Raw genomic sequence first — 13,675 nt, 5'->3', positions numbered from 1 at the left:
CATCCAGGGAAGACAGATCACCCGCTATTACCATCTAATGTAGAACAGATTACTGGATCAATGTGTGCTTCTGTGCTTTTTTGTCTCTCTTGTTGTGTCTCTGCTCTGTCTTCTCTAAACCCCAGTGGGTCGAGGCAGATGATTGTTCATACTGAGCCCGGTTCTGCTGGAGGTTATCCTTCCCGTTAATGGGGAGTTTTTCTTCTCACTGTCGCTTCATGCTTGCTCAGTATGAGAGATTGCTGCAAAGCCATGGACAATGCAGACGACTCTCCCTGTGGCTCTACGCTTCCCCAGGAGTGAATGCTGCTTGTCGGGACTTTGATGCAATCAACTGGTTCCCTCATATAGGAAAGTTTTGACCAATCTGTATAATATGATTGAATTTGACTTTGTAAAGTGCCTCGAGATGACATGTTTCATGAATTGGCACTATATAAATAAAATGTTATTGAATCTCTAAATTTCTTTGGAAAGATAAACCCCCTCGTATCAGCTTCAACATGCTACAGTAGACTAAAGACAGAGGGGGACTAGACCTGCCTAACTTCCATAACTACTGTTACGACCCCTTGTTGGTCTAGGGGAGTGGAGTCATAAACATATAGGCAGAAACTGGTAAGTTCTTATAAAATGATAATTTATTTGATAACAAGAGGTGCAGGCAATAAACAAACAGAGGAGATTTTTACTCAAACCCCCCCCCCCCCCCCAAAAAAAAACAGAGCACAGCACCCACTACACCTAATGAAACTAACACAGGAAAACTCAGTGTGTCAGTCAGTGCGGACTCTGGCCCTAATTCCACCCTCTTTCTGGCCTCAAGCTAGTAAATGCACATAAGCCAAACACACAGGAGATACTGGCACAGGGTTCTAAACACAAATCCAAATGGGTAACTATTAACTTAAATGAGCCACTCCACTAAACACAAACGCAGCAGCTATCTAACAATGTCTGAATCACACGTTGAATCAAACTTTCAAAATGACTAGAAACCCAAATTTACAACAAATACAATACAAAATTATTCACAGAGTACACTATACAGGTCAAAGATTATTCAAGATGGGTTTTGCACATCCTCTGTAATTGGAACACACCCTCCAGATTGATCTCTTTGGGTTCCTTTGATCGGCTCCATCACTTTGTGTGGGCGGGGAGCTGTGGGATGTGTCCTGTAGGGCATGGTGGCTGATTCAGAGGGTGCCTGGGTCTTGGGGCTCTGGGGATTGCCCGGAGTGTGGTATCTGGTGGGTCCGGCCTTGGGGTCTATGGTCCCCACCTGGGCGGGGCTTGGGGGGCCTCAGGGCGGCCTGCAGCGGCCGCTTGCGATGCTCTTGGGGGGTTCTGCGCTGACGGACGTGGGTTACTGGCCTGGTAGTTGTGCTGCCGCTGGGTGGGTCTGGGGTGGCTCCGGGGCTCTGGGTTCCTGTGGTGTGTTGTCCTTGGGCGGGTGTCCTGGTGTGGCCTTGGGGGTTCGGGTTCTGTGGAGTATGCTGCTTGGGGTTTGGGCTGGTGCATGCCCAGGTGTCTGGCCCTACTGGGGCCTCTGGTGTGCTGGGGGCCCCTGGGCCTGTTGAGCTGGTAGGGGGCATGGACATTACCATCTAATAGCAGATGCCTTTTCATTCAATGGGGTTTGCACTCTGCTAGTGGGGGGAGGGGAGGGAGGGGAAGTGGGGATGAGCCCAGCCTGGGTGTCTTTTGTCGTATGTGTGTTGAGAGTTGTTTGAATGATGTTGTGAGAATTTTTATTGATGTATGTAACTCTGCTCATATCTTCTCTGGGTGCACCTGCATAACTTTGCCGTGTGAAAGAAGCTCTCATGCTTACAGATTTACCACTGTGTTTTCACTTCGAGGACTCAGGGAGGAGTTGAGATTTACAACTGTGTTTGGCGTTGGTCCTGGTGAGTGAGTGCCTGTCCCTAACCCCAGGTTGTGCGGCGGGCGGAGCCTCCCTCTCCGGGTGGGTTTTCGGGGAACGGAGATGTCTATCAGAGTCAGCAGGGGATGACCTAGTTGACCTGCTCGTCCAGGTCCGGGTCATGTTGGCATCATCCTCTGGGGCCTGTGCCAAGGGCCATCTGGCCTGGGTGCGGGATGGAGGGCCAGGACCTGAACAACATGTCGGAGAGCACCCCCACAAGATCAAAATTTTCTCTTGCTAACAGCATTATAAAATTATGAGTTATTTACACTAGAAATGTTCCTCCCAAATGTGATGCTGTTTTGCTGTGTTTTTATCCTGTTCAAATATGCGCATATGAGGCAATGGTTAAGAACAAAAATGGAGGGGCTGGAAGTGCGGCTTGTCACACATCTTGTTTTGGTCTACAGAAAGTGGTGAAATATCACTTATTGCTTCTTTAACAAAATAATAAACTTCTTTTCACACTATACAGTGGTTCTGCATTCCATCATGTTCCATTTCCACACTAGCTCATCTGACCCTGTCACTGAAGGGAAGATTTTTACTGACTTAGCTGTTGGATATGCTGCATGTTCTGTTTCTTTACTTCCTCTTCTCCACACATCTTCCTTCCCTCTCATCTTTCTGACTTGACTGATGTGAAATTATTTTCTCCTCCTGATGAACGCAGAAGATGGACCTGTTCTGGCTTTATAGTCCAGGATGGTGTCTGAGGGAGACCAGACTGTACTCCTCGTCTCCTTTCGCAATGTTTTGCTAAAGTCTCAATTTGCTTAGATCACAGGTTAAAAATAGAATAAAAACACACAAACACAAAATCAGTTGCCCAAAGAATTTCCTTTGTGTGGCATATGCTTGTGACAGAATGCAAACTAGGATAATTCTTTCTCCTGAGGTCTCAGCTGTAGTTTACAGGTTGGTAAAACAGTGAAACTGTTTGGGTACATGCCATACAAACTAGGTTGGATTCCTCACACATGGGGTAATCTAAAAGCTCCCAACATTGAATTAAGCTTGTTATATGAAACATCTGTGGGATTCTTTCAACCTTGTACTCAGGCGCACACTGAGAAGGACAATTAATCTCATTGCTTAACCTGGAAGATGCCACTGTTAAAGTAAACTGATATTTTGTATGAAATAAACAATGAAGCATTATAGGTGAATCTTTGTTTAGATTCTAAAAATTGTTGATTTTATGTCCAAATATTGTCAAGTTGTCAGCTCAGTTGTGCAGATTCCCCAACTTGAAAGGGATTTTCACCCGTCTACATGGAGAATAAAACTGGAATCCACTCAGTTTGTTTCTTTTCCACTTTTTTCTTTAGCAGTGGTCAAACAGGTAAAAAACCTTTAAACAACCAAAAAAAAATACACACATAAGTAATCGCATAAACACATAAATATTTACATGTAAATGTCAGCCTTAAATATTCCATTCAATACAAAATGCTACTTGATAAATAACACCAAACACTGAAACACAAGCTTACGTAGCACCCACCACATATTGCCACTTTAATTGCACAAACCCCATTTAACCTATTTATCCTTTAAATTTGTTAACCCAATTAAAAAGCAGACCCTCTTATTACACCAATCGACCAAACACTTTCTAATAATATTTAAGAAACACGCAGCCTATGGCCATACTAACACACATTTCATCAAGACAATCAAAGCATGGCAAACAACGCGTATTAAACAGAGCTACGCATTCATTTTTCTGCACACTAACACGTAAACAAACACCATTCCCGAACGGCTCAGCAGCAGCAGTAGCAACTCTGTAGCACAGATTTTAAGTTTAGCTTCTTACCGGCTGCCTCTCCAATCGTTGTAGACGTTCAAAAGTACTTTGCTGCGTTGGTATTCATTTTAACAGGATCCTCGTCCGTGTCTCAACAACCTCTGCTCTTACTTGGGTCCATACCTCTCAACTTTTGACGACAGTTGAGAGTGAGATTGTGGTCCGATGGGGGGGTTGGTGTTGGTCGATTCAAGATGGTCACTATTTTAAACGGACTATCTTACTTTCTTACTTCACATCATACGATAGAGAAGGAAAGTAATGGCGACAGTTTGCTTTCAGAAATTATTAGGCAATTTGAATTATTTCAAACTAATAAAACATGACGACTTACCATTTAATTCGCACGCAACACGGACCGTAGAAGTGTTTCACTTTGGATGAGGGAAACTTGTTTGCGCGGCGGCGGTCCTTGCAGCTGTGTTCCCTCTACTACTGGACATGCGGAAACCATTGTACCGCAAATTGGTTCTGCCACGACGCGAAGCGTCCGCTCGCGTGCGTTTCAAGAGTGAGATTTTGATTGTAAGATTGAGATTTTCAAAGTAATGCGTGTGAGCGTGTGCAATTGATGAAATGCGTGTGTCACATGGTCAATGCGTGAGAGTTGAGAGCTATGCTTGGGTCTGATATAACACCTGTGCTTCAGGGATGCGCCGCGTGCGTGACGTCATGAGCTCTTGAGCGCACCAGGCAGCAATTAAGCAGATTGTCTCCGTTTTGTTGCTTGACGCTACTGCCGTCAGTGAATTGTACACCCCCGTATTTAATCTCTTTTAGTGCAAGTTATATCTTTATTTATTTATTAAAAGTGCACTCATCTCAAGTGTAATTTGACTTGACAAATATATTTTTTGCTAATTATTAGTGAATAATTGAATGAACTTGACTTTTGATATGTTAAATTCTCAGTAATAGTAAACGCATTTATTTCATGTTGTTTAAAGGGAAATATTAGTAACTGTTACTTCTAACTGCCACTTTGATTTTGATTTTTTTTCTTTAATGACAGTAGGACTCTAAAGTCTCAAGTGTTTAGGGGTAGGAGTTTATAAGTTCTCACTTCTTCCTACCCCATTTTGAGCATGATATGTTAACTGAAACAAAAAAAAAAATCTGTATTTTCTCTTCTTTCTTATGCACTTCTTGTTACTGTGCACTATTTTATTTTTATATTTGTATCAGGTTCGAATAAAATTTCATTTCAATTTCAATTTCGAAAGGTTATCATTCTCAATGAAGAAAATAATAGGCAGGAAAGACAAAAAGTTGGTCCATGTGTTTTTTTCAGGTTAACCAAACCTTTTAATGTTTGGGAAGGAATTAGAGTGACAAGAACTAGAGATAGACACCCTGTCCACTTTTAAGACCAGGCTTAACACATTCCTTTATGTTTGAGTGGCTTAGGTTATCTTTGTAGTTATGCTGCTTTAGGCTTAGCCAGCTGGAAGACATAAGACCACATGCTTTATTATCCTACTACTGAATTTGCTGTTAATTAAACTTTTAAGTGTAAGTTCTATCTCTATTGTTTTGCCCTGTTTTTCAGTGTTTAAACCTGTCTCATTTCTAGACATAGCCATTGACTGAGCGTTTACTGCAACAAACGGCTAAGTTGAAAGCCACATGAAACACAAGACTTTTACAGGCCTTCAGGAGACTGCCTCTCACAGCAAGAGGGCTCACTGTATAAAGACTTGCATTTCAATCGCCCTCTTTTGCACGCTGTTCCTCAACAGCAGCATTGGAGAGACAGCCACCAGGGTCTGAATGGGTTCGCACACCCACAAACATTTAAAGTGACAATCAGGCTAAGTAAAGTCTGTTTTTTGTTTGTCGTTTTTGTGAAACCAACATCGGAACTTAACTGGCCAGGAGACGCTGGAGATGCTCTGCTTGTACCCTTTGTCAGCTGTTGCAGGAAAGCTGAGTCGAGGCGGCACGAAGTTTCTCTCCTGTCCGGCGGCCAGGCTAAGCTGAGAGGAAAGCTGATCTGAAGTCGCCCACTGCAACCTGCAAAGGCTCAACGAACACAGCCAGCAAAGGCCATGGGAAGGTCCCAATGCTGGAAAAGCCATGCTGGATGCATGAATTAATCTTCTTAATTCCAAAAAAGTAAAAAAAAACAAAAAAACAACTGGACTTTTTTCTCAAGTTTGAATCAGAATCAGAATCAGACATACTTTAATAATCTCAGAGGGAAATTACTTTTGTTCCATGCTCCAGATATACATATATATATATATATATATATATATATATATATATATATATATATATACACATGTATATATATATACATGTATATATATACACATTAACTTATATACACATATATAAGTTAATGTATATATATATATATATATATATATATATGTCTATATACACATATATAAGTTAATGTATGTATATATATATATATATATATATATATATATATACATATGCATAACTACAGATCCAAGTAAAGTGGTAGTGACTTGTGCAAGAACAGTGCAAAGAATGAATGAATGTCAGTTACAGAGGGGGGGGTGTCTGAATCACTGAGGGAGGTGTTGTAGAGATTGATGGCCACAGGCAGGAATGATATCCTGTGGCGCTCTGTGGTGCATCTAGGTAAGAGGAGTCTTCTGCTGAAAGAACTGATCTGCTCGGCCAGTGAGTCATGGAGAGGGTGTGAGACATTGTCTAAGATGGACTGAGGAGCATCCTCCTCTCTGCCACGGTCTTCAGAGTGTCCAGCTCCTCCCCCATGACATCACCGGCCCTCCTGATCAGTTTGTTCAATCTGCTGTTGTCAGCGACCCTCAGCCCACTGCTCCAGCATGTGACAGCAAAGAAGAGCGTGCTGGCAACAACAGACTCAGAGAACATCCTCAGCATCGTCCCACAGTTTTTAAAAGACCTCAGCCTCCTCAGGAAAAAGAGTCGGCTTTGGCCCTTTTTGTAGACCACCTCGGTGTTTCTAGTCCAGTCCAGCTTATTGTTAAAGTACACAAGACGTTTCGCTTCCTATCCAGGAAGCTTTCTCAATTCAAAAAGTCTGGAGTAGTGTGGAGTACCAAGCTTTATACCACTGCCCAACAAAGGCCTTGTAATGGCTTAGATAACATGCAAATTGAACCAAAACAGGTCCACCCCCTTAGTAATGGGGAGTTGTTAAGGTCATTGTAGACCTGCAAGTTGAACCGAAACTGGTCCACGGCTCTGCAATGGGGAGTCGTTAGGGTCGTTATTGGCTTGGTTTACACGATGTTTTGATCACCCGTATGGGGGTAAGGATTGAGGTGATGACAGGCCGGAATCAGCCCTATAGCTGTGTTGTAAGTTTTTGAGAGTTGGAACCTAAGGCCTCCTCCTCTGTTTAAGGTTGGTTATTCTCTCTTAATGTAGATGTCTTCCTTCACACCCCTTTCAAACCATCTGTCTTCTTTGTCCAAAATGTGAACATGTTGGTCCTCAAAGAGTGTCCTTTGTCCTTAAGGTGTAGGTGGACAGCAGAGTCTTGTCCTGAGGAGGTAGCTCTCCTGTGATGAGCCATGCGTCTGTGGAGAGGTTGTTTGGTTTCTCCAATATAAAGATCAGAACATTCCTCACTGACTGAACTGCAGACACCACTCCTCTCATCTTAGGTTTGGGGGTTTTGTCCTTGGGATGCACCAGCCTCTGTCTGAGGGTCCTGTTTGGTTTGAAATGTTCTGGGATTTTGTGTTTGAGGAAAATCCTCTTGAGTTTTTCAGAGACTCCAGCAACATATGGGATGACGATGTTTTTGCGTTTATTCTTCTCACTATTATGTTCTGCGGCGGGTCTTTTGGATTTTCTTGCTTGTTGTGTTATTACCGCCAGGATTATCAAAATAATTGATCTCAGATTGAATTCTGAACAGTGGAAGGGTCACTAAGGAATTCCACTCTGCCCGTAACATGAGACTCTCAAGGCTTGGGTGGCCTTTTTTCCCAGCAGGAGGTCAGCTGTGACCACTCCTGCTAAGATAAAACCTTCCTCCCACAGACAAAGAACTTCTCTTCTCTTTGCTCTTCTCCTGACTCCAAGCTGCTGAGACACACACCTCCAAACCCTCTGAGGACCAGCACTCAAGGAGAGGGGGGAGCCATGTGACTGAAGGCCTCCGGGAACCATCGATGGGGCCTGGAAGAGGTCGCGAGCTAAGTGAGATTGAGCCTTTCTGAAACTCAGTTCCTCCCTGGCATAGGGAGAAACTGCAAGCCGATTCAAAGATAAGTCTCTCACTTCTGCTTAAAACAGATGCCGAAGTGAAGGAATCCGTCTATGCCAGCTTTGTTCTGCTTTCTCAGCGCACCACAGACGGAGCTGGTTCCAGGCAACGCAGAGCTGAAAAGCCGGCACAGAAGCCACCTCCCCATGCTGAGGAAAAATCTGCTTAAATCGTGACTGCAACCGGGGTCAGAGTCTGCCTGGAGGACCAGGCCTCCAACCCAGACCATGCCGTTAGCCATATGCTGCTGCAAGGCTAACGCTAGCCTGCCAAGAGCCAAGCGCTAGCCCGCTAGCGCTAGCTAACAACTTCCCTCCTTCAACGCTCCTCCCGTGAATGGCCAAAACTGGACCGAACTGACACGAAACAAAGGACAGAAACATTAAATAACTTTAAACAGTGTATAATTGCACAACATGCTGATTTGACAAAAGCCCAGTTAGGGTACCCACAGGTTTGGAGGGCATCTTTGATGTCTTTCTGTTCCTTGTGCTTCCCTTCTGTTTTAGTTGGGACATGCTCGGCCTGGTGTTGTAAGGTTCTAATGACCGAACGTTTGTGCTTCAGTGGGTGGTGTGAGTCAAAAAGAAGATATTTGAATATCTCCAGACATTTTGAATTGAGAAAGCTTTCTGGATAGGAAGCGAAATGTCTTCAAACTTCGGAAAAAAGTCCAGTTATTTTGTTTTTAATCTTTTGGAATGACCATGACCTGGATGACTGAGAATCTTCACCAGCATAATCTTCTTAACTCTTTCAGGGGTTGCCACAGCAAATCATTTGTCCCCATCTTTTTTTTATTATTTTTATGGGTTTTTTGCAGCACTAGTGGCTCATTTTTACAAATTAGGCTGGCAGGAAAGGGGGTTTGAGAGGGGGGAGGACACGCGGCAAAGGACCTCTGGCGAGAATCAAACTCGGCTAAACTGCATCAAGAACTATGTACATGGGTCCTGCTCTTTACCCCTACTCCATTGGAACACGCCATCAACCCAACCCTCTACATCTTCTTGTCCCACACCAACTACCTTCATGTCCTCTTTCGCTCCATCCATAAATTCAATTCAATTCAATTCAATTCAATTTTATTTATATAGCGCCAAATCATGAAACATGTCATCTCAAGGCACTTTACAAAGTCAAGTTCAATCATATTATACAGATTGGGTCAGATTATACAGATTGGTCAAAAATGTCCTATCTAAGGAAACCAGTTGATTGCATCAAAGTCCCGACAAGCAGCATTCACTCCTGGGGAACCGTAGAGCCACAGGAAGAGTCATCTGCATTGTACATGGCTTTGCTGCAATCCCTCATACTGAGCAAGCATGAAGCGACAGTGGGAAGAAAAAACACCCATTAATGGGAAGGAAAACCTCCGGCAGAACCGGGCTCAGTATGAACGGTCATCTGCCTCGACCGACTGGGGTTACAGAAGACAGAGCAGAGACACAACAAGAGAGACAAAAAAAGCACAGAAGCACACATTGATCTAGTAATCTGTTCTACATTAGATGGTAGTAAATCTTCTCTTTGGTCTTCCTCTAGGCCTCCTTGTACATCTTTGTACCTATGTACTCACAATCCCTCCCCGGTTTCATGTTCAAACCATCTCATTCTGGCCTCTCTGGCTTTCTCTCTAAAAAACATGCAACATGAGCTGTCCATCTGATGTACTCATTCCTGATCCAATCCATCCTCATTGCCCCTAAAGAGAACCTCAACATCTTCAGCTTCACTACCTCCAGCTTTACCTCCTATCTCTTCCTCAGCACCACTGTCTCTGAACAAGACAACATCCCTGGTCTCACCACCATCTTTTGCACCTTTCCTGGCATTCTCTCATCACACAACACACCCGACATTTTTCTCCACCTTCTCCAACCCGCTGGAACAATTTTTTTAATCTGTTTTCCATACTCACTGTTGCTTTGGACTGTTGACTAAAAGTATTTCAAGTCCACCACCTTTTTTTATCACAGCTCCAATCGGGATGCATGAATGATAGAATGAATGAATGAATGAATGAATGAATGAATGAATGAATGGCATACTGAATAACACATTCCAAAGAGATTATATCAGCAGTCTCCTCATGATTCAGGTGACCAAGTAATCCAGCAATGGCTTTCAATGACTCAGGACAGTGACATGTGGGTCATTGACTTGCATCTGACTTAGAATGCACCTAGGAGGATGGGCCTCCATGTCCTTTAAAAACAGCAGCATACGAACTGCATCTTGCTCAAGTGTGAGCAACCAGAATTGACTCGTGGATAGGTGTCGAAACGTTTTCAGAAAAAACTAAGCGAAAGTCCAGTTACCTCCGATTTAAGCCTGTTTACTGTTGCAATGACCCGGATAACTGAGAATTTGCATAGGTGTACTGAATAAACAAAAACTACTCTGAGAGCCTTACTTGGAAGTAATATTAATAAAAAAACATTTTATTTATAGGCACCTTTCTGGACACTCAACATCACCACACATTGGTTAAGAACAATGCAACACAAACAATAACAAAAAGTGATCATAAATAAAAAAAAATAAAAATCAGGCTGCGACAGACTGGCGACCTGTCCAGGGTGAACCCCGCCTCTCGCCCAGTGAACGCTGGAGATAGGCACAAGCACCCCCGTGACCCCATGAGGGATAAAGCGGATCAGAAAATGGATGGATGGATGGAAAAAATCAGGTTAAAATTACACATTCAATTCTTTTTTTTTTTTTTTTTTTTCCCCAGTGTCCTGTCTAGCAGTATGGCAATAGGAATTGATGTCTCAATGCCAGATAGAGCTCGACAGATTTTGCTTTTACAAGTGGAGCGAACAGCTTTCGCCATAGTGCTCCACTTGATTTATGCTTGTAAATAGCTTTATTATGATTCCTGCAAGGACAATTTCAAATTATATGGACATGACAATACACAATTGGCCATATGGACATGACAATTACACATTCAATTCAATTCAATTCAATTCAATTTTATTTATGTGGCGCACCCAAAACAGGTGACCACATTGGTCATATGTTTATTAGTAAATTAATATGATCTCTATGTACATATATATATATATATTTACACTGTCGCTTTAAGGAATGGCACAAGCAGTTGCGTTCCGGTTGCTATGGGAATGGACCTCCGCTCGCTCGCTCTCAGATCCAATTTGGGAGAAAACATGGAAAGCTGCTGTGTCTAAATCTCCTTTTATTTCACCTGTCTTTCAGGATATTTAAATTTGTTATTACAGTCCCATATTTGGGACCTGTAACATTTATATAGCGCCAAATCATGAAACATGTAATCTCAAGGCACTTTACAAAGTCAAGTTCAATCATATTATACAGATTGGGTCAGATTATACAGATTGGTCAAAAATGTCCTATATAAGGAAACCAGTTGATTGCATCAAAGTCCCGACAAGCAGCATTCGCTCCTGGGGAACCGTAGAGCCACAGGGAAGAGTCATCTGCATTGTACATGGCTTTGCTGCAATCCCTCATACTGAGCAAGCATGAAGCGACAGTGGGAAGAAAAACCACCCATTAACGGGAAGGAAAAACCTCCAGCAGAACCAGAACCAGGCTCAGTATGAACGGTCATCTGCCTCGACCCACTGGGGTTACAGAAGACAGAGCAGAGACACAACAAGAGAGACAAAAAAGCACAGAAGCACACATTGATCCAGTAATCTGTTCTACATTAGATGGTAATAGCGGGTGATCTGTCTTCTCTGGATGATGTCACAGTTAACAGAACGCCAGACCAGGTGTACCTACTACGAAGAAAAAAGAGAGAGAACAGAAAGTTAAAGCAGAAATGACAACACATAATGCATAATTGAAGAACAGTAGAACTCAATAGAGTGAGAAAATTAGATCCTGATATACTCCAGTAGCCTAAGCCTATAGCAGTAAAACTATAAAGGTAGCTGAGAGTAACATGAGCCACTCTAGTTATAAGCTTTGTCAGAAAGGAAAGTTTTAAGATTAGACTTAAAAGTAGACGGGGTGTCTGCCTCACGGACCAAAACTGGGAGTTGGTTCCACAGGAGAGGAGCCTGATAGCTAAAGGATCTGCCTCCCATTCTACTTTTAGAGACTCTAGGAACCACCAGCAGACCTGCAGTCTGAGAGCGAAGTGCTCTGTTAGGAACATACGGGGTAATCAGAGCTCTGATATATGATGGAGCTTGATTATTAAGGGCTTTATACGTTAGAAGAAGAATTTTAAATTCTATTCTTGATTTAACAGGAAGCCAATGAAGGGAAGCTAAAACAGGAGAAATATGATCCCTCTTGTTGATTTTCATCAGAACTCTTGCTGCAGCATTTTGGATCAGCTGAAGGCTTTGAACTGCATTTTGTGGACTTCCTGATAGTAAAGAATTACAATAGTCCAGCCTTGAAGTAACAAATGCATGGACCAGTTTTTCAGCATCACTCCTGGACAGAATGTTTCTAATTTTGGCAATATTCCTAAGGTGAAAAAAGGAAACTCTGGAAACCTGTTTAATATGGGATATAAATGACATGTCTTGGTCAAAAATAAGACCAAGATTTTTTACTTTATTACCAGAGGCCAAGTTAATGCCATCCAGATTAAGTGATTGATTAAGAAGTTTATTTTTTGAGGACTCTGGTCCAAAGATTACAACTTCGGTCTTGTCAGAATTTAAATGCAGGAAATTTAAAGTCATCCAGCTTTTGATGTCATCAAGACATGACTGCAGTCGAAGTAACTGATTGGATTCATCAGGATTTATGGATAAATATAGCTGAGTATCATCAGCATAACAGTGGAAATTAATCCCATGCTGTCTGATAATTTTGCTGATCGGAAGCATATATATAGTAAAGAGAATTGGTCCAAAACCTTTGCTTTTGAGTTTGGATTTGAAGCGTGGGACTGAAGTAGTGTTTCTGAGTTGCGGAGGTAGACAGCTCCAAAGGCGAGGTGCAGAGCAGCTGAATGCTCTGCTCCCCATGATGGTGAGACGGGCACTTTGACAGTCAGGTGGATAAGGGAGGAGGACCGGAGAGTGCGGGAGGGCATAGCAACATGGAGGAGATTAGACAGGTGGGCAAGGGCGAGGCTGTGAATGGATTTACAAGCTAAGAGGAGGATTTTAAACCTAATTCAAAAATTCAATTGGGAGCCATTGGAGCTGTTGCAAAACAGAGGGTAATGTGGTGGATGGAGGGGGTCATTGTGATGATGCGGGCATCTGAATTCTGGACTAGCTGAAGCTTATGTAGAAATATGTGAGTGATACCAGGGAGGAGAGAATTGCAATACTATACCAACAAAGCCTGACACATTGACTAAATAAATTCTAGCAATAACCAATATGGTTAATGGTAAATTGACTGAACTTATATAGCGCTTTTCCAGTCATGCTGACAACCCAAAGCGCTGTTCACTATAGCCACATTCACCCAATCTCTCTCATTAACACGCACACATTTATACACCGATGCACAGCTCGGTAGGCAACTTGGGGTTAAGTGCCTTGCCCAGGGGCACATTGACATGTGGCAAGGGGAAGCTGGAATCGAACCCACAACCTTCAGATTGCCAGATGACTACTCAACCCAACCCATCAGAAATAACATACTTAGATATGTTATAGCTCACTGTTGTTCATAACTGAAACAACATTGGGCTACATTGGTATGACATTCAATA

The 13,675-nt window shown here is 42.7% G+C and overlaps 1 protein-coding gene across 1 annotated transcript in view; it reads right to left on the bottom strand.

Moving 5' to 3' along the window:
- Positions 1-469: 469 nt before the first annotated feature.
- nfic (nuclear factor I/C) overlaps positions 470-13,675 on the bottom strand; it is a 274,335-nt gene continuing 261,129 nt past the window's right edge. The window contains exon 13 of the mRNA XM_036131682.1: positions 470-2,121. Coding sequence (XP_035987575.1) covers positions 2,050-2,121 — 72 coding nt within the window. The 3' untranslated portion in view covers positions 470-2,049. The remainder of the gene's footprint in view (positions 2,122-13,675) is intronic.

The sequence above is a fragment of the Fundulus heteroclitus genome, unplaced genomic scaffold, assembly GCF_011125445.2.
Source record: "Fundulus heteroclitus isolate FHET01 unplaced genomic scaffold, MU-UCD_Fhet_4.1 scaffold_45, whole genome shotgun sequence".
NCBI lineage: Eukaryota > Metazoa > Chordata > Actinopteri > Cyprinodontiformes > Fundulidae > Fundulus > Fundulus heteroclitus.
The sequence above is the reverse complement of the archived record's forward strand: the minus strand, read 5'-3'. Positions and strand labels throughout refer to the sequence as shown.